Source organism: Poecilia reticulata, chromosome 23 (genome assembly GCF_904066995.2).
Source record: "Poecilia reticulata chromosome 23, P_reticulata-male-v2, whole genome shotgun sequence".
NCBI classification, from domain to species: Eukaryota; Metazoa; Chordata; class Actinopteri; order Cyprinodontiformes; family Poeciliidae; genus Poecilia; species Poecilia reticulata.
The window spans coordinates 1,961,992-1,985,226 of NC_088852.1; the positions used below are offsets into that span (position 1 = coordinate 1,961,992).

At 40.0% G+C, this 23,235-nt stretch overlaps 2 protein-coding genes, 1 long non-coding RNA gene and 1 pseudogene across 5 annotated transcripts; 2 read left to right on the plus strand and 2 right to left on the minus strand.

The window, feature by feature from the left end:
* Window positions 1-453: 453 nt before the first annotated feature.
* Window positions 454-6,089, minus strand: tmem243b (transmembrane protein 243, mitochondrial b). Of its 2 annotated transcripts, none has more exons than XM_081603868.1 (5): window positions 5,958-6,089; window positions 2,116-2,326; window positions 1,981-2,031; window positions 1,456-1,560; window positions 454-793 (listed from the first exon to the last, which is right to left on the minus strand). In XM_081603868.1, the coding sequence occupies exons 2-5, from the start codon at window positions 2,191-2,193 to the stop codon at window positions 674-676; spliced, it is 354 nt and encodes a 117-aa protein (XP_081459994.1). In that variant the 5' UTR covers window positions 2,194-2,326; window positions 5,958-6,089; the 3' UTR covers window positions 454-673. The 2 variants fall into 2 exon arrangements, with proteins under 2 accessions (XP_081459994.1, XP_008398526.1); XM_008400304.3 differs by having other exon boundaries at window positions 5,931-6,089.
* A 2,128-nt stretch (window positions 6,090-8,217) lies between these two features.
* On the plus strand, window positions 8,218-17,266 carry dclre1c (DNA cross-link repair 1C, PSO2 homolog (S. cerevisiae)). The gene is made up of 15 exons (XM_008400303.3): window positions 8,218-8,595; window positions 8,678-8,729; window positions 9,735-9,819; window positions 10,628-10,687; window positions 10,768-10,823; window positions 11,458-11,559; window positions 11,692-11,764; window positions 12,077-12,217; window positions 12,657-12,758; window positions 12,871-13,007; window positions 13,077-13,131; window positions 13,223-13,311; window positions 13,769-13,866; window positions 15,465-15,557; window positions 15,852-17,266. Exons 1-15 carry the CDS (start codon window positions 8,487-8,489, stop codon window positions 16,403-16,405), a joined length of 1,806 nt encoding a protein of 601 aa, XP_008398525.1. The 5' UTR covers window positions 8,218-8,486; the 3' UTR covers window positions 16,406-17,266.
* A 2,189-nt stretch (window positions 17,267-19,455) lies between these two features.
* LOC103459073 (N-acyl-phosphatidylethanolamine-hydrolyzing phospholipase D-like) lies at window positions 19,456-23,020 on the plus strand (annotated as a pseudogene). The gene is made up of 6 exons (XR_014086073.1): window positions 19,456-20,244; window positions 20,342-20,421; window positions 20,491-20,627; window positions 20,882-21,027; window positions 21,252-21,339; window positions 22,032-23,020. The product of XR_014086073.1 is annotated as an N-acyl-phosphatidylethanolamine-hydrolyzing phospholipase D-like (transcript).
* Window positions 21,048-22,118, minus strand: LOC145550186 (uncharacterized). Its single transcript, XR_014086074.1, has 2 exons — window positions 22,038-22,118; window positions 21,048-21,332 (listed from the first exon to the last, which is right to left on the minus strand). It is a non-coding gene; the product is annotated as an uncharacterized LOC145550186 (long non-coding RNA).
* Window positions 23,021-23,235: the final 215 nt, after the last annotated feature.

Genomic DNA, 23,235 nt, shown 5'->3' on the forward strand with positions numbered 1-23,235 from the left:
TTACAACTTTATTCTGTTATTGTTGCGACTATTCTCATAATAGTAAAACAAGATGGCCGCCGTGGGTGTGCTGACATCACTCTGAATTACGGAGAGAAGTGGTGGACAAAAATCCACATTTTCAAAAATCCTCACAAACCAATAATCGGATTAATCAGATTAATCGCCCAGCTTGCAAGCATCTAGTAAAACGCAGAAACAGCTTCACTTGATCCTGGTTTAAAGTGAAAATCTCCCCGTTATGACTAGTAAACTAAAAGAAGCTTGGAATTCCTGACCGTAGAGCCGCCCTTGAACGCACCGTGGGATTTGACGTCCTTTGAATCCAAATTCAGAGGTCAGAGGTCTCCAGCTTCATCCTCGAATCGCCCGACAGGAAGCTAAACTGGAACGTTTCAACTTCAATGTTTCATTCTGTGGTTTTGAATCACTGTGACTCTCTGGCGCCCCCGGTGGAGGAATAAATGTGTTCAGATCTTTATTTCCAATCACAGAAACACAAGTTGGATCCTCGCTGGAGGGTAAACGATTCTGTTTGAGTTCTGCCGTCTGAACTCTGACCCTGGGAACTTTAACCCTCCGTGTTTTTGGTCCCGTCTCGGTCCACTCGTCCACGTTGGACCTCCCTCTGTCAGTCAACGCCATGATGGCTCCTCTTCCTCCTCCTCTTCCTCTACCTGACGTCGAAGAAGTAAAGGTTGGCACATAAACACAGCAGCATGATGGTGGCCAGCATGTAGTAGATCAGCTTCCTGAATTTGGGCTCCAGGTCGCCCTGCCGGTACCAGAATATCTGCAGAACAAGAAAACGTTTCACTTTACCACTGAATCTGGGTTTAATCCGTTCACCATCAACAGTTTCTCTGATTTAAAAGCAGAAAAGTTTTAAATCCTCTTCTAAAATGTTTGTTTTATTATGTTTGACCAAAATACTGAAATGTAAAAACAGTAACAGAGTAAAAGTATTAAAGTATTTTTTCTTTAAATTGCCTTCTGGACACAAAAAGAGGATTAAAGTTTGGAAAATTTAGTCCAAAATTTAGTTTTTCCAAACTAAATTTAGTTAAATTCAGTTTAATAAATAAATTGAATTTATAAATGAATCTGAATCAAATGAATTATTAATTTTACTTTAATAATTCAATTTATTAATAAAAATAATAAACTAAATTTTATACAATTTAGTTTATTAGATTGAATTTAAGTTTAATAAACAGGAATATGTAATAATGACAAATAACCACTAAGCAAAGTTTGTTTTTTAAAGCTACAACTTCAAAAAACTCAAACTTTTACAATTTTTAGTGAAAATTCATTAAAATGTTTCCATAAAATCTGCAGGAAGCCTGAAAGATTTTTAAGAAAACTTTAAATCTGCTGGGAAGGAAAATGTAAACGTTGCAGCGACGTTTCCATCTGCAGAGACTCTGCTAGGAAAGCCAGAGTTTTAGTTACCAGCACGATGATGGAGCCGCACGCCAGCAGGATGCAGACGGCAAAGAAGATGTTGAGCGGCCGCGGAGGCAACGAGGGGAACACGAAGGAGCCGATCACGGTTACCTAGGAAACGAGGAGATCAGCGTTTAGTCCGAACTGCAGAGATCGGCTCGAATGGAAAGCAAAAGTTGTAACATTTGTTCCATCTCCAGCTGCTGTGGTTCTGTTTGACAAACCAACCCTTTGCTCCCCTCCTCGCCTGCGTTTCCTTCAGTGGTTCTTGCTGCAGCGCCCCCACAGGCCAGGAGGGGAACAGGCTGCTCAGAGGGTTTGGTTGGTTTGAGAACGAGAACCACAGCAGCTGGAATGGAGCAAATGTTGCAACTACCAGGTGTTAAAAGAGCCTCAGCCGTGAGAAGCTGCTGTCTGCCTATCAGAAACCCGACTCAGAACGAAAGAACTTCAGATGATTAGAAGACTCAGTAACTTCAGTTCTGGCAGTGGGAGGGGTTTGAAGCTAAATGGATCAACAGCAGAACTCACCAGAACCACCACAGACGTGAAGCCTCCGATGACCATGTTGATGATCCGATCCTGCAGGAGAAAGTTCAACACGTGACTCCAGAACCAGCTGGAACCGGTAAAACCACTGAATCTTGAGCAAACTGGAGGTTTTACCCGAGCCGACGTCTCTCCGAACAGAGGTCTGTTATCCAGGCCGCTGGTGCCGTAGGTCCGGGTCGAGAACTCGTCCATGGCGGCGGCAGAAACCCCGATCAATCCCGTCTCAGCAGCGCCGCCTCCTGGAAACGCTCAGCCACTGCGTTAAGCTCATCTCCAGCCCGGCGTCGGTGAATCGGTCAGAGCGAATGGCCGGGTGGAGACATGGCTGGAGAGACGCAGAAACCCGTTTTACCTCAGACTGAAATGTACCGAGTTGGGGACGGTTTTTATTCCTGAATGACAACAAACATGGCTTCCAGAACGGGAGGAGGGAAAATGAGCGAAGAACGAGAGAGAATGAGAGAAAACGAGAGAAGCGAGAAAAAAATTGAAGGAAAAACAAGAAAATTGGGAGAACGAAAAGCGAAAGAACGGGGAAAAACAGAACTAACAAAATAACAAAAAGAACAAGATAAAAAACTATAGAATGAGAGACAAAGAAAGAGACGATACAAAAAGAAAAGAAATAAAGAATAAGGCAGAAAACAGGAAGGAAATGTTTTAAAAAGGAATCAAGGATCCAACTTTTTCCCAGATCTGGAAAATTCAATTTAAAAATAAAAATGTTATTTTTAAATTAAATTTTAAAGAGTTGTTGATGCTGATGGCAGGAAGGATCTCCTGTAGCAGTCTGTATTACATCACCTCTCTGAAGAAGCCTCTGACTGAAGACTCTGCTGTTGTAAACTGAGGCCCGTCTGTAAAGATCCTGATTTTATGAATGTGTGACCGGATCAGAAAAGGGGAAATTAAATCGGGATGAATGGAGTAAATTCTGCTGGTTCTGTTTTGGGGAGGAAGGACGGACCGTGGTTCCCTCGCGGCGCCGAGTCACGGCCCGCCCAGAGCTGAATGGATTTAACTGGACCTCCAGCTTTACTTCCCCTCATTTTCAGCAGCGATAACAAACCACGACCAAAAGAGGAAGGTCAAACCAGAGCCACTTTCTTCACACCGAGTTTCCTTTTCCGGTCTTTCATGTAAAATCCCAACAGTTCCTAAGGGTGTGAATACTTTCCCGGGGTGTGAATACTTTCCCAGACTCCAGATCGGCTGTATATTGAGGTACTGGATATGCAAACTAACTGACAAGATTAGCATTGACGTTTTTCTGGTTCTTCTGAAACGTTGATGAACTAGTTCTTGTTTCTGCTGTGGGTTCTGGTGAACTTCGAACACGAACGCTTTCAGTTCAGAGATGAACAGATTGAGAGAAACGACCATCTCTGTCTGAGGAAGCCGAGTGTGAATCATTCCTGGGTTTTTGTCATCTTTGGTTTTTGTTTTTAAGGGTTTTCAAAGCAAAACGGAGCCATGATGCCAAAAAGGGGCGTGGCCAAGTTTGGAAGGGACCAGAAGGAAAAACTGACCTGCAGTAACCGCCTTTCCACCCATAGAGGGCAGCACTGAAGGGGTTTAGACTCAAATGTTGCAGAATTAAACAAATTATTTCACAGAAACCTAAACAAAATATTACAAAGTATTTTTTTGGTCAAGTTTCTAGTGAAAATGTTTTAGTACACTAGAAAAGATGTAGGAATTTATTTAAAGTACATAATTCCTTAATATTGAGTTAATCTGCCAGTGAAATTAATACTTTTTTCATCAATATTATTGAATTATAGGCTTAAAACAAGCATAAATCCTGCTTAAAAGCTACATGTAAGTTAATTTAAGTGTACTAATATATTTGCATTAAAAACTAAACTAAAATATGTTGTGATTTTGTGTTTTTTCAGTGTAAATTTAGACCAATTTAGACATTTTACCTGCCAATAAACAGGTGATTTGTGGCTTAGTTTCACCTTAAATCATTGACAATAATCAATCATTTCCAACATGTTAGAATGAGCAGAAAAAACAAAAAGCTGTTACTTTCTGGAGTAACTTTTATTTCTCAGAGAAATAATTTTATTTTATTTCTCGTTTTGACTTCTTAAAATACAAATACATTGTAGGTTTTAATCTTGTAAACTGTCATATTTCCATAAAAGCACGTCGAGGAGATTGAAACATTTCATTTTCGATTTTAAAGAACCTCCCTACTTCCTGTTTCTGTCCGCACACCTGGCGCCGCCGGCCTAAATTTAGACAAAACGAGGTAAAACGAAGCATTTCACGATCTGCTCAGAGCAGAAGTGATAGAAAGGGAAACAAAAGGAGGAGAAAAGTCACGCAGCTGCGTTCAGGGGAAAACGGAAAAACGCCTTCGCAGAGCTTTATCAGCGGAAAAAACCACCAGAGAGAGGAAACAAGAGGCTCATTATAAACCTGGCCTAAAGCTACATTCCTGCACCGCCTTGTGATTCTCTAGGCTTCTTAAAATGAGCCCACAATGCAACATTTCACACAACATGAGCCAACATGTCAGCAAAACACAAAACAATTACATTCACAAAACTGGAGCTAATTTAGACAACAATCCACCGTCAGAGTAGATAATCACTTTCATTATTTAAGGAGCTGAAATTATCACATTTGTATTTTCAATAATTACCAACTCTGAAAGTAACGACACACACATATATTCTGCAGGTTCAAAGAGAAAATAAAATTTAAAAAATAATAATTGGAAAAGAAAAAAATTGGATTTTCTATTTTCCTCCCTGCTGATAACGGATCAGAGTTGATCGGGGAAAATATCGACTTCTTCCAATCACTGATTGGTGAATAATCTTTTTTTTTTGTTTTGTTTTTGTGTTAAAAATGTACTTTCAAACTGTAACCCTAAATTATAATCTGCTGTAACGCAGTGTTTCTTTAAATGTGTGCAGTTACACGGCTTCTTTCAGATTATTTAAAAAAAAAAAAAAGATCAGTTAAAATTTTGCAATAAAATTGTAAAAAGATTTAAAATTATTTTTTTTAGTAACCTCCTTTAATTCTTTAGCTTTCAAACTGTTTTTATGATGCGTAACCGTGGCAACGACGTTTTTTTTTTAAATTTTTTTATAGCTGATGGATGCAGAGAGAGGAGGAGGAAGTTCAACCCATTTATCCCCTACTCCAGCATCTTTCTAACCAAACTAATTTAAAGAGGAGCGGCAAAAGCAGATTTGGGTGGATTAGCAGAGTTTGTCATGTTATGGTGGAATATCCCGGATTTTGAGCCGTTAGCATGTCATGTTGGTCACACAGCAACATTCTTCAGTCAGAGGCCTTTTCAGATACCCTGCGAGACTGACTGCTGCTGCTTGCGTACCAATTCCTGTCGCCAGCATCACCAACTCTTTGTGGGGTGGAGCTAAGGTATTTCTGAATTAAATTTAAAATGTAATAAATCTGGAAAGGCAGCTTATTTAAACATGTAATCCGCATCCAAACCCTGATTTAAAATGTGTATTTTAAGCAACACAGAAACTAATGAAACAAACTCAAGATGTTCAGTTTGGGTAGACGAACATATTTAAAAATAAATCACCCAATCAGTAAAGGTTTCTGTCTGATAAACAGATTTATTAAAGTAAATATTTTAAGTGCTAGCTTGAATCAAACGGAGCTTATCTACTTAAACATACATTTTGTTTGTTTTAAAGCGTATAAATCCTCGTTTCCCCTATAGTAAGTGATTTTATCTTAAAATTACGTCGAAAACATTATTTATGGATGTTAAACCAACAAAGTATTAAACATACGGGAGCAGGAAAGTGTCCTGAGATTTACTCGCTACTGGCTAACTCACAGCAGGCAGAAGAAGCTAAGCTAACAGATCATCCGCTCGGAAAGAATCAAAACATTCAGCGAAAAAAGAGCCAAAACAAGCCGCAAACCTCTCGATTCCGACGGGTTTCACTCGCCTCACAGATCCCGAGTGGATCCGAGTGGAAACATGGTTTCACAGAAGGTCAGAGTTAAAGGGAATAAGCTCCGGTGGCTCCAGTTTTCAAGCTCCTTAAAGGTGACTTCACTTTAACTGTTGAGCCGACCGAGAGGCGTTCAGGGACGCAGGCGCGCTCCGGAAATCTCACTTCGCCTGACATTACAGTAAAATATGCTCCAGCCAAGAAAAAATATTTGTTGAGTTATAATTATAATAATAATTAATTTCTTAATTATTGTTTAATTAATAGTTCATAATCATAGCAACACTGATTATGAATTATTAGCATAATAAATGATCAGTGATTATTTTTAATTATAATTATTACAATAATAATTGTTACTACTATTAATAATCATTATTTCTCATAATAATGATCATTATTATAATTATTAATAATTTATCAATCCATAAGTTAATTGTTATATTAATAATAATCATATTTTGTAATTGGGCTGCACAGTGGCGCAGTTGGTAGAGCTGTTGCCTTGCAGCAAGAAGGTTCTGGGTTCGATTCCCAGCCCGGTCCTTCTGCATGGAGTCTCCATGTTCTCCCTGTGCATGGTGGGTTTTCTCCAGGTACTCCGGTTTCCTCCCACAGTCCAAAAACATGACTGTCAGGTTAATTGGCCTCTCCAAATTGCCCCTAGGTGTGAGTGTGTGTGTGCATGGTTGTGTGTCTCTGTGTTGCCCTGCGACAGACTGGCGACCTGTCCAGGGTGTACCCCGCCTCTCGCCCGGAACGTTAGCTGGAGATGGGCACCAGCACCCCCCCCAACCCCACTGAGGGAAAAAGGGTGCAAGAAAATGGATGGATGGATGGATATTTTGTAATTAAGAATGTTAAGAAAGGGAAACTGGTAAATATAAATATAAAGTTAGATGTTTTTGTTTTCTGTTCTCAGCCTGTTTTTGTTGTAGAACCAGCTGGACTGTATAAGTCAGCTGATTGTCTTTACAGTTAACTTTCTACATCAGGAGATAAATCCTAGATGTGAAAATGTCCCCTCTTTGAAGCTGCCATCACATGAGCAGAGTGTGACAGGCCCAGAGATTAATAACGGCAAAGAAAACACATCTGGAGTCACGAGACGAGCGAACAGGCGTCACGTTTCTCTGAAATATAGAAAAACAACCTTTGAGAAATCAAAAACTGCTCGGTTTTTATTTAACTTGTCGTTGTTTACCAGTTATAATGAACTGGAAATTAAACATTTTGCTGTTTTAAGTGAGATGGTAGCTATTTGAAGGGAAGTAAAACTTTAATAAATATTTTTGCTGGATGTGAAGTTTTTCCGTTTCTTTTGCAGTTACGATGCTCCGCATCATTTACAAGCCGATGAGGAGATCAGTGCGCCGGCGGAGGCGGAGCTTGAGCTTCTTTTATGTTTCTTTCTGCTGAGTGCCTCAAGTGAAGGTTTTCTTTTTTCTTTTTTGAATAATTACTGTAAAGTGAAAACCGTCCAGCAGATGGCGCTGGAGGCATGTAAGAAAATAGGAGCTATTAGGCCATTCTGATGAAAAATAAACGTATAACTGTGATTTTAACTTGGACTCTTTTCCACAGAAGAAGAAGAAGAAGAGGACTAGCACTGATAGGATTATTATTCAATTATGAAAAAGTATTTTTTTTATCAACTATACAATTTCAGAAGATATTTTTTCAATAACTCAAAGAATATTTAAACCTATAAATAAAAACTTCTACATAAAACACAGAAATGATTTTCAGAGAGAAATAGAGTTAAAATGATTTTTTTGATTAATGTAAGCATTAAAATAAAATAAAAAAAAATACAAAATGAATAATTGTTCAAATAGTAACGGTACAGAGAAATACAGAAATATTTTATTTCTTTAATTTGTTTTTTTTTATTAATTTTTGACTGACTTTCAACAAAACAGCTTTTATTGATTGTAAATAGTGTAAATAGCTGTTTGAAAATGACAAAGTAGCTTTTCGTATTTTATAAGAAATCTAAAAAGCAAATTTGTTGTTTTTTTGTTTTTTTCAAATTTATGTGTAATAAAAAAATCTAGATTTTCCATGTGTTTATTTTTTACTTAAATAATTTTATTTAATAAAGTGCTAAATCGTTGCAACAACCAAAAGAAAGCCTCCATATTTATACCAACATAATAAAAAATACCTTTAAGAATTGATCGTTCTCATGTGATGGTAATAATTTCATCATATTTTATCACTATATTGTGTTATGTTATCATACTGTTTTATTGAAATCATCATTAACGTTTAAAAAACATGATAAAATAGCAGAAGTCGTAAAATAACGGAAAGTTGTAATTCACAATATGGCGGACACGTTGAGCGGCAGCAGAGGCGTCGTTGGACCATTACGCCGGCAGATGGCGACATTCTGAAATCACTTCCTGGTTGGAACGTAGAAGAAGAGCAGTTGAACTGGGCGGACAAACTAACCAGATGATGGTGTTGAAGCAGAGCAAACTAAAGTGAGGCGGTGTGGATGAACGGTTCGGCTGAGAGATGAGTTCGTTCGCGGGTCGGATGAAGGAGTATCCCACCGTGTCTTTGGACCGGTTCGACAGGGAGAACCTGCACGCGCAGGCTTATTTCCTCTCTCACTGTCACAAAGGTGATTAAACCCGAGAATATTTGAGCTGTTTTCGGCTCTGTCGCGTAAACTTCGTGACTTTTTGGTTTCTTCTGCGTTTCAGACCACATGAAAGGACTGAAAGGACCTCTGCTCAGGAGAAAACTGCAGTTCAGGTGAGCACATCTCACCTGTCGTTTGGTTAATTATGACGAAATTAAATTACTTTTACCTTTTACTGCTATATGGTGCAAGGGAGGTATTATTAAAGGATATAGAGCCTAAAACAAACTTTACCGTTGCAGCATGTAACTTTTATCAAAAACCTGTTTCTATATATTTGTTTAAACTGTCGTGACGATATAATGTTGGACTATAAGTGAAAATTTAACTGCTCTACCCTCTCCCAGTGCTAACTAGAAACAACCAATCAGAGCCGGAAGGCGGGTCTTAGCGCTGTCAATCACAACGTCATAATGTGTGGGCTTGTCACAATAAAAATCTTGCTCCAATAATAAATTGTTCCAGAAGTTATAAAGATAAACAATAACATTGTTGATTTGAGACCATTGTTAACTAATCTAATTATAACGACGTAAAGATGCAAGAAAACATTCTCGGAGATCAATAAACTTTAATTTGAATGAACATTGAAATCTGGAACTGCAAGACATTTTAAATATCTGAAATAAACAAAACACCAAATAAAATTGAGGTTGAAGTCACTGTAAACAAAATTGTCCTTCCTGAAAAGGGCTAGTTGTGACCAACGCACCAAACCGAAGTCTTTTGTCCTCTAGTTTTTGGAAAACAATAAATCATTTTAATTTGTGATGTGACTAATTGATTTATTGGGACAAGCCTAGCAAAGCCTGTTGTGAATGCTAAGGCTAGATAGCATGGCCGCCAATGACGACGGATAAACGGTTTTCTTGCAACGGTAAGTTGTTTCTCCTCCATTAGCGCATTTAGCCATGTGTACATGAAGTTGATTGACGGCAATAAAACCCTTTTCCTGGCTCTGATTGGTTGTTTTTGCTGCATTTCTTCAGAGGAGTTCAGTCTTTTCTCATATTATAGTCACAACATGGTGACCGTTTTAACAAATATATATATAAAAAAACATACTAAAGTATTTAATGGAGGAGTAAATACAACTTACTTCCTGTTTGTGTTTGCAGTCGAACCGTCAGACTTTACTGCTCCTTTGTGACCAAAGAGTTGCTGCTGAACAACCCAAAGTATGCCTTCTGGGAGGAATACTTGGTGAGTACGTCCCCCTCTGGTCTCAGGTCCAAACCGGTCACTGAGCCCATCCAGGGTTTCCCCAGGAAGCCCGGCGGCAGGGGCAGTCATCCCGAGGCCTCCTGTGTTTTAGAGTTTAAAAATGTTTAAAGTTGCTTCACAATTCTTCCCAACACTTGACTGTTTTGTGTTGGTCCGTTACATAAAATCCCAATATGATACAATTATGGTTAAAATGCTTGAAACACTATAAACACTTCTCTTATAGGAAATACATGAATATTAGTGACGTTCGTTTAGTAGTAAATAGATTTACCTTAAGTTAATGTTACATTTATACTATGTGTTATTGGAAGACATTATTACCAACACATAAACACCAAATGTAAAGTCTTAAAATGCAGAGGTAAATAAAAATAAATTATAATTTAACAAGTCAACTGTTTCATCCCAATTAAGTTTTTTTAAATTTATTTTTTGTTGCCATTTTGCTGTTTCTCCAAAGAGATTCTTTAACCCGTTTTTGCTGTCAGTGTTATAATCAGAGTTGGGTAATAACTAGTTACATTTACTACAGTAACTTTTTTGGAAAAAAAATACTTTTAGGAGTATTTTTACTGCTCTGTACTTTTTACTTTTACTTGAGTAAAAATATGTAGAAGTAGTGCTACTCTCACTTGACTATAATTTTTGGAAACTCTACCATCCTCTGTGTATAATAAGTAAATGAACTCAGCCTGGCGGGGGTGCAAGTTAAGCCTGGTGTCCCGCCAGGCTTAAAATACACTTTGGTTTTGGGAGTCCGTGCTGAGTTTGGTTTCCATCGCAGGTTCCTCTGGAGCTGGAGAGCCCCACTCAGATTTCCCTGGTGGACGAAGCGTCCGGAGAGGTCGGTGTGTTCAGGTCCGAAGCTGCAGTCGGAGATTTTCAGCTTTTGTTTCTAACTTTGGGTTTCTGTTTGTGGGACAGAGAGAAGAGATTGTGGTGACGCTGCTTCCTGCAGGTCACTGTCCTGGATCCGTCATGTGAGTCGCATCTAGTTTTGTGGCTTAGCAAACATTTTCTCTAAAAACATTCAAGTTGTGGGCAGAAATGTAGTGAAAAGCAGCTAAAAACCTGAAGAACTGCTGATCCAGATCACTTGTAAGTGGAGTAAAAGAATGTGTTCAGTCTGAGAATCTGTTCAGTTTGTTCAGTATTAAAAACAAAGAATCTGTTGGTTATTAGGAACCATTTAAAGAATCTGTTCAGAGATCTGACTGAACGAACGGATTCCTAATCCTGAACAGGTTCCTCCCTTCCGCTTTGATCAAATATTTAAATGATTCCTTGTAATTGCCTGTTCGGGGTTAGGAATCTGTTCGTTCAGTAATGGAGACAAAGAATCTGTTCATAATCTGTGTGTGAGAAGTTTAAATGTTGGGAATGTGTTCAAATGAATCTGTTTTGGGAATCAGTTCACCAGTCTGTTCAGACTCAGGAGCCTATTGAACGCCAAGTCATGAATCGGTTCAGAGTCGGGAATCTGTTTGATCACAAAGGAAACGACAGCAGTTGGATTAAGGAATCGTTCAGATCTGACCAGTTAAAAGGTCTACAGGAAGTGGCAGCGATGTATTTCCTGTTTCATCACAGATAGTCTGTACCTCGTGTCCCCAGGTTCCTGTTTGAGGGTTGCCATGGAAACGTGTTGTACACGGGGGACTTCCGGCTGGCGGTCGGAGACGCGTCCAGGATGGAGCATCTGCACTCCGGCAGCAGGTGAAGTCAAGACAGGTGTCAAACTTCTGGCTTGTGGGCTGGAAGTGGCCCGCACACTCCCTACTTCCGGCCCTCGACCTCATGTGGTCCTGAATGGTTCTGGGTTTTGACCGTCCGCTCCGTATCTCTCAGGGTCAAAGACATCCAGAGTGTTTATCTGGACTCCACGTTCTACGACCCGCGCTTCTACCAGATTCCCAGCAGGGTGAGTCATCTTACTTTCTGCAGCTAACGATGCTAAGTGCTAATGATGTGGGTTGCCATGGATACTAGCTGTTCTCGAACTAGAACAGAATACGAGCGGTTCTATTTAGCATCCAATCCTTAAGGTTCTGTATCGTGTGCTTACAATGCTAAGCGTTTGAGGTTTTGTTTTCATGCTAATGAAGCTAAGTGCTTGACGTTCTGCATTTAATGCTAGCGAAGCTAAATGTTTGAGGTTCTGTTTAGCATGCTATCGTTTTAACGCTAAGTGTTTGAGTGTTTTGAGGTTTGGTTTTGCTTCCTGTGTTGGCAGGAAGTGTGTCTGAAAGGGATTTCGGAGCTGATCGGAAACTGGATCGGCCAGAGTCCGTATCACGTGGTGTGGCTGAACTGTAAGGCCGCGTACGGATACGAGTATCTGTTCACCAACCTGGGAGACGAGTTCGGCACTCAGGTGAGCCGCTCAGGGATGTTTCCTCATGCAGGAAAAACGTTTATCCTGTTGGGTCAGAGTCCTTCCTGCCACCCATTCCTCCAAGGCTGCAGAATCTGTTCAGAGCCTGGGAACCTGTTCGTTTCCGTGGAAACGGTCAGATTCTGGAAACACGATGAGTTTTCCTGATTTTTTTTCATGACAGAAATCTGGAATCACAACAGAGGAAATTTTCTGGTGGATAAAGATTCACAAACGTGTCCTCCCTCCCTCCCTCCCTCCCTCCCTCCCTCCCTCCCTCCCTCCCTCCCTCCCTCCCTCCCTCCCTCCCTCCCTCCCTCCCTCCCTCCCTCCCTCCCTCCCTCCCTCCCTCTCTAAGGGAACCATCTGGTGAATCTGTTCAGGATTTGAATTTTAAATATTTGTAATATGTTTTAATATTTTATATTTTCTCCTATAGATCCATGTCAACAGTCTGGCGATGTTCAAGAAGATGCCGGAGATCCTGAGCTACGTCACCACCGACCGCACCACTCAGATCCATGCCTGCCGGCATCCCAGGGTTTGTTCCCCTCGTCTCCATGGCAACTACGTTATATTTTTAACGTTTTACAAACTTGTGTTGCATTTAATCACGTTGCAGAGCAGGACTAATGCCCGGTGTTTTACTGCAGGATGAGGAGTTTTTCCAGGGCAACCGGTTGCCGTGTGGTTGCTCGGCAACCGACGGGTCGCCGCTCCGCATCATCAGCATCAAACCGTCCACAATGTGGTTCGGAGAGCGAACCAAGAAGACCAACGTCATCATAAAGTAAGAAAGAACTGTTCGCTTTGGGGAATAAATTCAGTTCAGTTTGGCTAAAGGAAGTCTGTCCTCCAGAACAGGAAGTAGTTCCTACAGAGCTTGTTTCAGCTTCCACTCCTCCTACTCAGAGGTCAGACTTTCACTTTTATCTCCAACATTGTTTTATCGGCTGGTTTCGTTGTTTCAGATGAATGAAGGGATTTTTTTCCGGTTTGTTCCAGATTAAGGACTTCCTGTCCTACCTGCAGCCCGTCAACATTTTCCCGAGCGTCGTTCCGATCGGACGCTCGCTGACCGACGTCACGCAGATGTGAGTCCAACGGTTTAAACGCTTTAATGGAGGAAAGTTTTCCGAGTTAATTTCTTCCAGTGAGAAAATTAGCTCAGAATCTTCAGTCAGGAAAAATCTGTAAAAATGGGAATTTGGCGTTTATTCCGTGTCTGGATGAGTTTGGAAAGAAACGGAGAGATTTGTGTTCCTAGACTTTATTTCATGCTTTACTGTCCGTCCATCCAACAAACCGTCCGTTTCCTAAAATCCAGTACTGATCCGAACTCAGGGCAGCTTGAGGTAAAATATTTTACCTGTTCAGAGTCAACAGAAGCTTCTGGATCAGCAGAAACGTTCTGGGAGATTTTCCAGTAAAACATCCTGAGTCCATCCGCTCCAGGAACCAGACTGGACCAGTCCTGGACTGGACCAGGGTTCACACCTGAGGCTGCAGTCATCTTCGCTCTGATGATGATGATGATGTTTGTGTCTCCAGGTTGAGGCTGATGTGCCGGAACCAGCCTGATGAAGCCGGCTTTGTCTACAAACCTCTGGGCGTCCTGAAGCGGAGCCGAGCTCAGCGGCCCACTGACGGTAACTCGCCCTAAACTGTTCACACACACAGAACCTGAAGACCGTTTCATGTTTTCCTGTCCAGTTTGGACATATTTGGGATTTTTATCCAACTGGAACACCCAACTGTATCCAAATTAGGGCTGCAATTAACAATTATTCTGACGATTAATCGCTTATTCTGACGATTAATCGCTTATTCTGACGATTAATCGCTTTTTCTGGCGATTATTCATCAGAACGATTGATTAATCGATCATTATTTGTTAGAATAATCTATTAATCCGATGAAAAAAATACCCATTTTGTATATTTTTATTTAATCACAATATCAGAAATGCATAAAAATACAAATAAACTTTTCTATTCCTTGTTTAAATAAAAAATATGTTATTGCCTGAAATGCAAAAAACAGCTGGATTATCAGCAGTCTTCATGTCACCATGCTGGTTGAAACCAGTTTAAATGTGGTAAACCAGTTTAATGAGGTAAACCAGTTTAAATGTGGTAAACCAGTTTAAATGTGATGTAAACCAGTTTAAATGGGAGGTAAACCAGTTTAAATGTGATAAACCAGTTTAAATGTGGTAAACCAGTTTAAATGTGATGTAAACCAGTTTAAATGTGATGTAAACCAGTTTAATGAGGTAAACCAGTTTAAATGTGAGGTAAAACAGTTTAAATGTGATAAACCAGTTTAAATGTGGTAAACCAGTTTAAATGTGATGTAAACCAGTTTAATGAGGTAAACCAGTTTAAATGTGAGGTAAAACAGTTTAAATGTGGTAAACCAGTTTAAATGTGATGTAAACCAGTTTAAATGGGAGGTAAACCAGTTTAAAGTGATAAACCAGTTGAAATGTGGTAAACCAGTTTAAATGTGTTAAACCAGTTTAAATGTGATGTAAACCAGTTTAAATGGGAGGTAAACCAGTTTAAAGTGATAAACCAGTTTAAATGTGGTAAACCAGTTTAAATGTGAGGTAAAACAGTTTAAATGTGATAAACCAGTTTAATGTGATGTAAACCAGTTTAAATGTGATAAACCAGTTTAAATGTGGTAAACCAGTTTAAATGTGATGTAAACCAGTTTAATGAGGTAAACCAGTTTAAATGTGATGTAAACCAGTTTAAATGGGAGGTAAACCAGTTTAAATGTGATAAACCAGTTTAAATGTGGTAAACCAGTTTAAATGTGATGTAAACCAGTTTAAATGTGGTAAACCAGTTTAAATGATGTAAACCAGTTTAATGAGGTAAACCAGTTTAAATGTGATGTAAACCAGTTTAATGTGGTAAACCAGTTTAAATGTGAGGTAAAACAGTTTAAATGTGATAAACCAGTTTAAATGTGATGTAAACCAGTTTAATGAGGTAAACCAGTTTAAATGTGATGTAAACCAGTTTAAATGGGAGGTAAACCAGTTTAATGTGATGTAAACCAGTTTAATGAGGTAAACCAGTTTAATGAGGTAAACCAGTTTAAATGAGGTAAACCAGTTTAAATGAGGTAAACCAGTTTAAATGTGATAAACCAGTTTAAATGTGATAAACCAGTTTAAATGTGATGTAAACCAGTTTAATGAGGTCACATGTTTTGTTCCTGGTTCTGTGTTCAGACTCCAGCAGCGACGATGACGACGAGCTGTTCGACGGTTTGGATCTGGCTCCGCTCCGGAAGAAACTGATCCTGAACCAGGAAACGCGCAGCGGTACGTTTTAACCTTCTGAGCAACAAAAGTTAGATGAGAAAGTCGATTAAATACATTAATAAATACATAATCTGTACATTTATTAGTTCACTTGTATAAACCTGAAGCTGTAGTATTAATACTTTAGTATCAACTTTAGCATGAAATGTATTTATTAGGATTTTTTGAGTTCCAGTCTGATTCTGACGTGTCGGAGCAAACAAGCCGCGTTGAAGTACAAATATTAATATTCTTTTTATTTGTTTTGGTGAAATTAAGAAAACGTTGATGCGGTTGTTTCTCCTTTAACTGCAGAGACGCCAGCTGAGAGAACGGCGCCCCCTGTGGCCACGTCTTTACCTCTGCTGGTGTCTGATTCGACGTCTGCTGGTCAGAACTACTTCGACTGCACCGAGTCCAACGGCGAGGACGAAGACGACGAGGAGGAAGACGAGGGAAAAGGAGACGTGGACAAAGCGCCGAAGTGGGAGGATTTCTTTACGGCGGAGCCGATGAGCGACAGCCAGAACAGCCAATCGCATTCCTGCTGCTCCGCCGCGTCACAGACTCCGGATCTGTTGGGTGACGGAACCCCGGAGAACCTGGACGCCTTCAGCCTGACGCTGTCCGCCTCCCAGTCCAACCAGTCCTCCCAGAACCTGGACGACACCCTCATCCTGGCCCAGTCAGAACTCGAGGAGCTGCCGGCGTCTCAAGCGTCCTCGGACTTCGACGTCCCGCCCACGCCGGAGTCGAAGGCGCCGCAGGCCGGCGAGCTGCTGCAGCTGTACAGGAAGCTGGCATCAGGACAGGAAGTGGTCATCAGAGGTCAGGCTGAGCGCGAAGGAGACCAACATCTGATTGGCTGATGGACAAAAGATCCATTCCGGTGTGTTTTTATTTTAGAAAAACAAGTAAGTACACCCTCTGATCCAGGATTCCTGTCACATGGGCTTTGACTAGGCCATCAGCAGCACTTTTGTTTTTTCATCTGATCTGTTGGGGCTGGAAGATTCAGCTTAAAAACTATATTTTTAAAAAAGAAATTAGAATTGACAGAATATTTAGACGATATTTTTGATTTTTCACTAGTAGCTTTTATTTTAACAACAAAGTGTTGTTAAAAATTAAATCTTTAATTTTTGGATAAAAAACACAGAAATTCGAAACAAAAAATGTGATTAAACTAGTTGATTAAACTAGTTGATTAAACTAGTTGATCGCCCAGCTTTAGCTCTGCTCTTCCATCCAGACAAGCCCAGATCATTATGCTGCCACCACCTTACATGACAGTTGGATGTTCTCTGTTTATCCTCAGACGTTTTCTCTTTCTGGAGCACAGTGTTTCAGCATCAAAGCAGCAGGGGTGTACTTACTTTGTCACTGTTCCTGGTTTATTTCTGGGTTCCCTTCAGTGTAAAACGTTCCTGAACTTTGTTTTTTCTCTCCGAATGCGAGACGTTTTCTCATTTCCAAACCGCTCTGACCTCATTCAGCTGCACTTTGACCTCCTTCCTGTCCTCCTGCACCTGTGCACACGTCACACCTACATTCCCGCTCAGCTGCCACCTTGTGGTTTCTCTGGCCTCCTTTCATTTAAAGTGGATCAACGGGTGAAAAGGGAGAAACGTTTGGTTGTGCAATCATTACCAGTTAATTAACCTGTTTTGTATTTTCTCACATTTCTTTCTAAAGATGTTTGAGAATAAAAAAATCTCAGTGTTTGGAAACATGTTGTCAATTTCGTAAAGCTTCCACATGGGGGCGACAGAGAGCTGAAAATGTGAAACCATCATGTGATTGTTCAGCTGTTAACGTTTTACTTTCTAGTGAACAAACTTGTAATCTTTAGTCTTCATCAGTCATTTTCCAGATTCTGTGGAAGAGAATTAAACGCAGGTGATAAAAGGCCGACTTTGTAACTGACTTATGTGACTCTGAAGGTTCAGATCTGAGTCCATCACTGGTTTCTAACTGAAGCCTAATAACTTCAATTTTCTGTATTTTCCTTTATTTAGACAGAAGGGGAGAACATTAGGTTGTAGATAATAATCACAATCAAAAGTCCTAAAATATGTTTTCACTGCTTTGTAAATGATAGAAACTCAAATAGTAACAAAACAAAGTTTAAATAATAAGGCAGTCTTTTTTTTCTGGTCCTCCAGTTGGTCGAGTTTCACCAGCTGAGCATCTGATTGGCTAAGAGCTGCTTCAGAAGGCAAAAGGTATCGTAGACCAAAAACATTAAGAGGAAAAACTAAATACTTAGATTTTTCTTACACGCTGCAAAGCATTAAATGAGTAAAGTAGTCAAACATTTAGTTGAAAACAATAATTTGTAATTTTCAAAAGTCTTTTTCTCAATTTTGAGCAATAAAAAAAAAGATTTAGGTTGCTTTTATTAAAAAGTATGTGGCCAAATGTAATAAGTTCATTAAAATCTGAGCTTAATGCTGATGAAGCTAAGATTGTATTAAAAATAAGATGACTCCATCTGCATCAAACATTTCTGCCAGGGGCTGGAAAATTAGTATTATTCTTCAATTGCATCCAATTTGAATCTAATCTACATCGTTTACATCCCAGCTCTTGATCGAATGTTTAACTTTGAATGCTTTCAGTAAAACCAGCAGCCAGACTGTCTGTTGAACCAGGTGGAGACGAACGTGAGGATTTCCTCTGACGAAAACGCAGAAATGAGATGCTGGATGTTTCTCCACCTGCTGCGTCTGCGTCTCACCAGATAACCGCACTTCACTCTCCTCATGCTAAACGGATCGTATGCAGACAGGCAGGCAGTTAACAGGCGAAAACCTGTTAATTATCTGAGTAAAACTAGTATGACGTCAAAAAACACAGTTGAAAATGTGCAAAAGTTGTCATAGTGTAGTATGGTGTCAAACAAAGTGCTATAATAATTCATAATATGATGACGAAAAAATATACTACGTTAGTACAACGTTTTATACTTTGACAAAAATTAGTCAAAGTATAGAACGTCGTCAAAAAAAGTGCATAAATGACAGAAAATGTGCAAAAGTGACACGTAGCACAATATGATGTTGGAAATTAGCAAAAATTAATTATACTATGGTATACGGAAAATGCAAAACTGAGTCGTACAGTATAGCGTCAAATAAAATGCATAAATGATGTCAAATATTTTTGACATACTATAACTTTGACATCATGCTATGTTGTGACTCTTTTTTGAGGTCAGTTGAGCTGCAAAGTATTACAGCTAAACTGTCGCCTGTTCTGGTTCCAGTGGAGGTAAATGGGTCAGCGGTGTGAAGGTGTAGTAATGTGTGCTGTACTTTTGAGCAAGGCAGATAAACTGATTCAGTAGATTGATAAAGCTTGAACTTGTTTCTGTGTTGCTGGTAGAAACATGGAGAAACCAAAATCCTCAGACAGCAGAGCTGGAAGAGACAACAGGCCTGGTGGAGGTAACCATCAACACTTTTATTCTGAAAATCCTTCCATGTCGGGATGAGTTCCTGCTGATTTTGGTGCTAAATTCTCACATGCTTTTTAAATCGCTCTTTGTATTATTTATTTTCTTAAGGATGGTGATTCGCCTCCAGGTGCCGAAGGTGGAAAGGTGGATCCTGGAACACCGAGGAAGAGCAGCTCCTCCCGTTCTTCCCGTAAGAGTTTCCGTCTGGAGGTAACGACCCTCCTGCTCACCAACATTCAAGTCTCTTCAGAGTTCAAATAAATGTCACGCTGTATCTCAGGTGTGTTTTATTTTTGAGTGCAGGAGGAGGAGTTTGTCAGGACAAACCCCTGGCCAACATGGCCGCTGGACAAACCCCTGGCCAACATGGCCGCTGGCTTTCCTTCCTACTCTAAGCTGTTCAGATTTCTGGTGCTGGATAAAAATCACAGCAGTTATCCAACAAGCAGAGAGGCAGGAAACCACTTGGATGTTAAAGTCACTTTATTTTACTGTAGATGATTCAGATACTTTTTAAAAAATAACAATGTGTTATTAGTGGACTAGAGAAAGAAGAACCAGGTCTGCATGAATGGAGTCTGCTTATCGCTCTGCTGTAATAATCCTGACGCTCATCTTTCTGAGCCAACATGCTGTGATTTCTAGCTGCTTCTGGAAACTTTGCTGCCTTCATGATTATCTGGCCTTAAAGGCTGATTTCACACAGCATAACAACAAAAACACTGAATTCTTTATTTGCACCAGTTGTTTGTATGTCGTCTATTTATTGGACTTTAGCTGAGAACTTATGAGCACAAAAAATCTGAAAAGTGTGGCATCCATTTGTATTCAACCCTACTGAGGCAAAACTTTGTTAAAGGAGCTTTTAGCTGCGAGGTCGTTTTCCTCTGATAGTTTTCTTGGCAGATTCTCTAGTTTTTAGCTGTTAACACACAAATACAATATTTAGGTTGAAAGATGAGCATGTTTAAAATAATATATATATATTCATTTTTTAAAGTCAGTCTAAGTTTCTTCTGTCCTCCCTGCTCTTCCCACAGGTCCTGGACGGTGAACTCCCAGTATTGGACCCCTACTGTGTCCAGAATCCAGAAGCGTCGGACCCTCCTGCTGGCATGAGGGTCACCTGGCTGGGCCACGCTACAGTGGAGGGGTCAACATTCTGACCCCATTTTCAGCCAGAGAGCAGCATTTCTTCAGTTCATGGGGCCCAGAGGATCCAGAGGACCAACCTGCACAGTGGGACAGGTTCCAAGATCTTTCATGTTCTCGCTTTGACTTGGTGAACAGACAGAACCCTTTGAGTCAAACCCGGCTTCATTCAGCTCTCCTCTCCTACAAACAGCTGCTGAGGAAAGACGCCGTCCTCATCAGCCTCTCATTACCATCACATGGATGCTGGATCTGTTGCCAGCCTCAACGCTGGTATGTGTCCCAAATGGTTCCCCACACCTTCCACAGTGTTCCTGTGAAATATGATGGCTGTTTTAACAGGTTCGGACCCCTGGGTTTGATGGACCGGCTGGCCAAGATGGGCAGTGAGAACGTGATGGAGGAAAACTGCGTCCCGGGTCACAACGTCACGTTTGTCTGCACACTGGAGCAACCGGGCAGCGCGGGATGATAACAGGGTAAATGAGAGTAAATGTTGCCATCAGTTTGGTTTTATAAACAGCACTGATGATCTAAGTGCTGCCATGTTATCGTTGGACAAGTGAGCAGAAATGTATTCGGTGTGACAGCAGAGTCTGCAGCCCAACATTTTTAAATGGAGAAGAAAGATTAAACAAAAAGAGCAAAACTTCTCATTTCTGTGAATCTTTAATTTTCTGCTGCACTAAAACCTGTCAGAATTGTAGCCATTTAACGATTTATATCTTTTCAGTCTTTATGGAGTAGCTGGTCTGTTTGGGTCCCAACCATCGATTCTTCTTCGCCGGCGACAGGCTACTGTCCGTCCTTCCAGGAGATCGGACGCCGCTTTGGGCCGTTCGACCTCGCAGCAATCCCACATGGAGCGTACCTGCCCAGGTAGAGAGGCACACACTGTGTTTCATATGAAGTTATTTAATATGTGCAGAAGCAGGTAAATTCTGTCACAGGTTCATATTTTAGCGCAGTAGCGTAATCCAACACCAATGTGTAGCCAGTGGGACTCGGTTTAAGGTCTTTCATACAAAAATATCTTAATGTTCAGTTTCAGCATTTTAATAAGCATTAAGCAGGACTTGTGTCGTTTCCTGTTGGGTTTTCAGGGACGTGGATCCAGAAGAGGCTGTTCAGATTCATCAGGCCAAACAGTCTGTAGCTGCACACAGGGGGAGCTTCACCATCGCCTGTGAGGTAGGATGTTAGAAAAGCAGCAGTCACTGCATGTAATGTCTTAAGTTAAAATAGAATCAGCCTGTAAACACAATTTAAGAGTAAATTAAATGTCAACCATTTGTTAGGATGGTAGAAATTGGTCTTTGCTCAGAGGTGAAGAAGTCTAGACTTAAATTATGTAACCAGCTCTACCTCATACTACACGGAGAAAGAAAACAATATTTAGATATTATTTAAGACTTAAAAATACTATTTCTTTCAACACTATGTGGGAATCCTCTAATAACTGACCAGTGTTTAGTATGAAACCATAGATTTCTATCTATAATTTGGATATAATATCTAGATTATATCTCATTAATGAGATAATCTCGAGATATATATTGACATTATCTTTAGAGATATATCTTTATCTTGAAATGTGATATCTCATTATCTAGAGATTTTCTAGATTGTTTTTTTTTTAGATTATACCGATTTGTTTTTCTAGATTAATAATCTAGATTAATAATCCGGATTTTTTTTCCTTCCTGGATTACATTGATATTTTCTAGATTGTTTTTCTAGATTATCTTTAGAAAATATCCCGAGATTTTATCTAGATTTTTATTTTCTAGATTTGATCTGGATTATCTCTTTATCTCGAGTATCTCATATCAAGATATTAATACCAAGTTCTAGCGTTCTGACCTCGTCTCTCCTCCATGCAGAACTACCTGGAGCCGACGGGACTGAAACCAGAATCCTTCTTCACTTCGCATCATGGGGAGTCCCGGCTCATCGCCGCACAAGACAGAGACGTCTTCGACTACAAACACAAACATTTCATTAAAAGACTGAAGATTTGAGCTCAGCCTAAATAAAAATGAATGTTTTATGGTGCACACATTAAAGCTGCAGGAGTTGTAAATACAACAGTTTGTACAAGGAGATAAGACTTTGATCTAAGGTGATTCACCTTCAGTCGTATGATAAAATATTATTATTGCAGACATGAGAGGAAGAGATGACTTACATGCTGATTCTCAGAGTTGAGGCTTCAGGGGTTTTGCTCTCTGCCTCAGAACCCTTTGGATCCTGAGGAGGAAAAACAAAGCGAGGTCAGAGCAGAAAAGGCTTCACAGGACAGGATTTAAAGTTAAAACCCATCCCTTCTCTCTGAGAAGCTACGTTTTTCAGATTGTGTTGGTTTAAAACTCGAGCTTCACCTTGCAACTGTGGACTCCTACATGAAGAGTGTTATTCTTGAGTGCTGCCATACAGGAGTTTTGTTTTCTGAATGTGCTACAACCAATCCAGAACTGCTACCTGTGATGTTTACTTTCAACTGCAATGTCCTGATAGACTTTTTGTGAAAAACATGAGCTGGGCTCAACTGCAAAGTGCTTTTGTTGCAGCTTCAGCTATTTTTTTATTTTTTTGTGCTGTGAAAACATCAAAGCTGCATATCCTCTCAACAGTTTTTCTCCAAATTTCGAAGAATTTCGGTTGCATGTATTTTCTTTTATGGAGCAAAAGTAGAAGAGTTTTGGCATTACTGTGACAGACACTTTACTGTCTCTTACCCTGAATGTAAAACAGTAATAGCACAACATTGAACCCACTTACTGCAGTAACGTGTGTGAGCCTGAACAGCCAGTTTGCTTTACACTTTATCACTTTCTGTAAACGTCACATTAAATACACTATTCAAGTTAAATGCATGTGTTTTGTTGTTCAAGTGGAGACTAAAAGGGACTCAACTTTACTAGCAAGAAAAGAGAAATACTTCAGGAATTTTTGTACTAGATTACTAATTGTTCCAAGAACCATAAGTGTTATTGTAGTGTTTTCCTCAACAACAGCAGAAGAAGAAAACACAATGCTCACTAGAAACGAGCCTGACTAACTGTTGGCAATGACAGTAAGTCAGGC

What these genes read in the sequence shown, in the direction of transcription:
- tmem243b (XM_081603868.1), bottom strand. Translation starts at nt 2,193, where the DNA reads ATGGACGAGTTCTCGACCCGGACCTACGGCACCAGCGGCCTGGATAAC. An exon ending in TCGGAGAGACGTCGGCTCGG is followed by an intron (nt 2,032 to 2,115) that starts GTAAAACCTCCA and finishes TTTCTCCTGCAG; the next exon opens with GATCGGATCATCAACATGGT. An exon ending in TCACGTCTGTGGTGGTTCTG is followed by an intron (nt 1,561 to 1,980) that starts GTGAGTTCTGCT and finishes CTCGTTTCCTAG; the next exon opens with GTAACCGTGATCGGCTCCTT.
- dclre1c (XM_008400303.3), top strand. Translation starts at nt 8,487, where the DNA reads ATGAGTTCGTTCGCGGGTCGGATGAAGGAGTATCCCACCGTGTCTTTG. An exon ending in TGGACGAAGCGTCCGGAGAG is followed by an intron (nt 10,688 to 10,767) that starts GTCGGTGTGTTC and finishes TTTGTGGGACAG; the next exon opens with AGAGAAGAGATTGTGGTGAC. An exon ending in GAACCAGGAAACGCGCAGCG is followed by an intron (nt 15,558 to 15,851) that starts GTACGTTTTAAC and finishes CTTTAACTGCAG; the next exon opens with AGACGCCAGCTGAGAGAACG.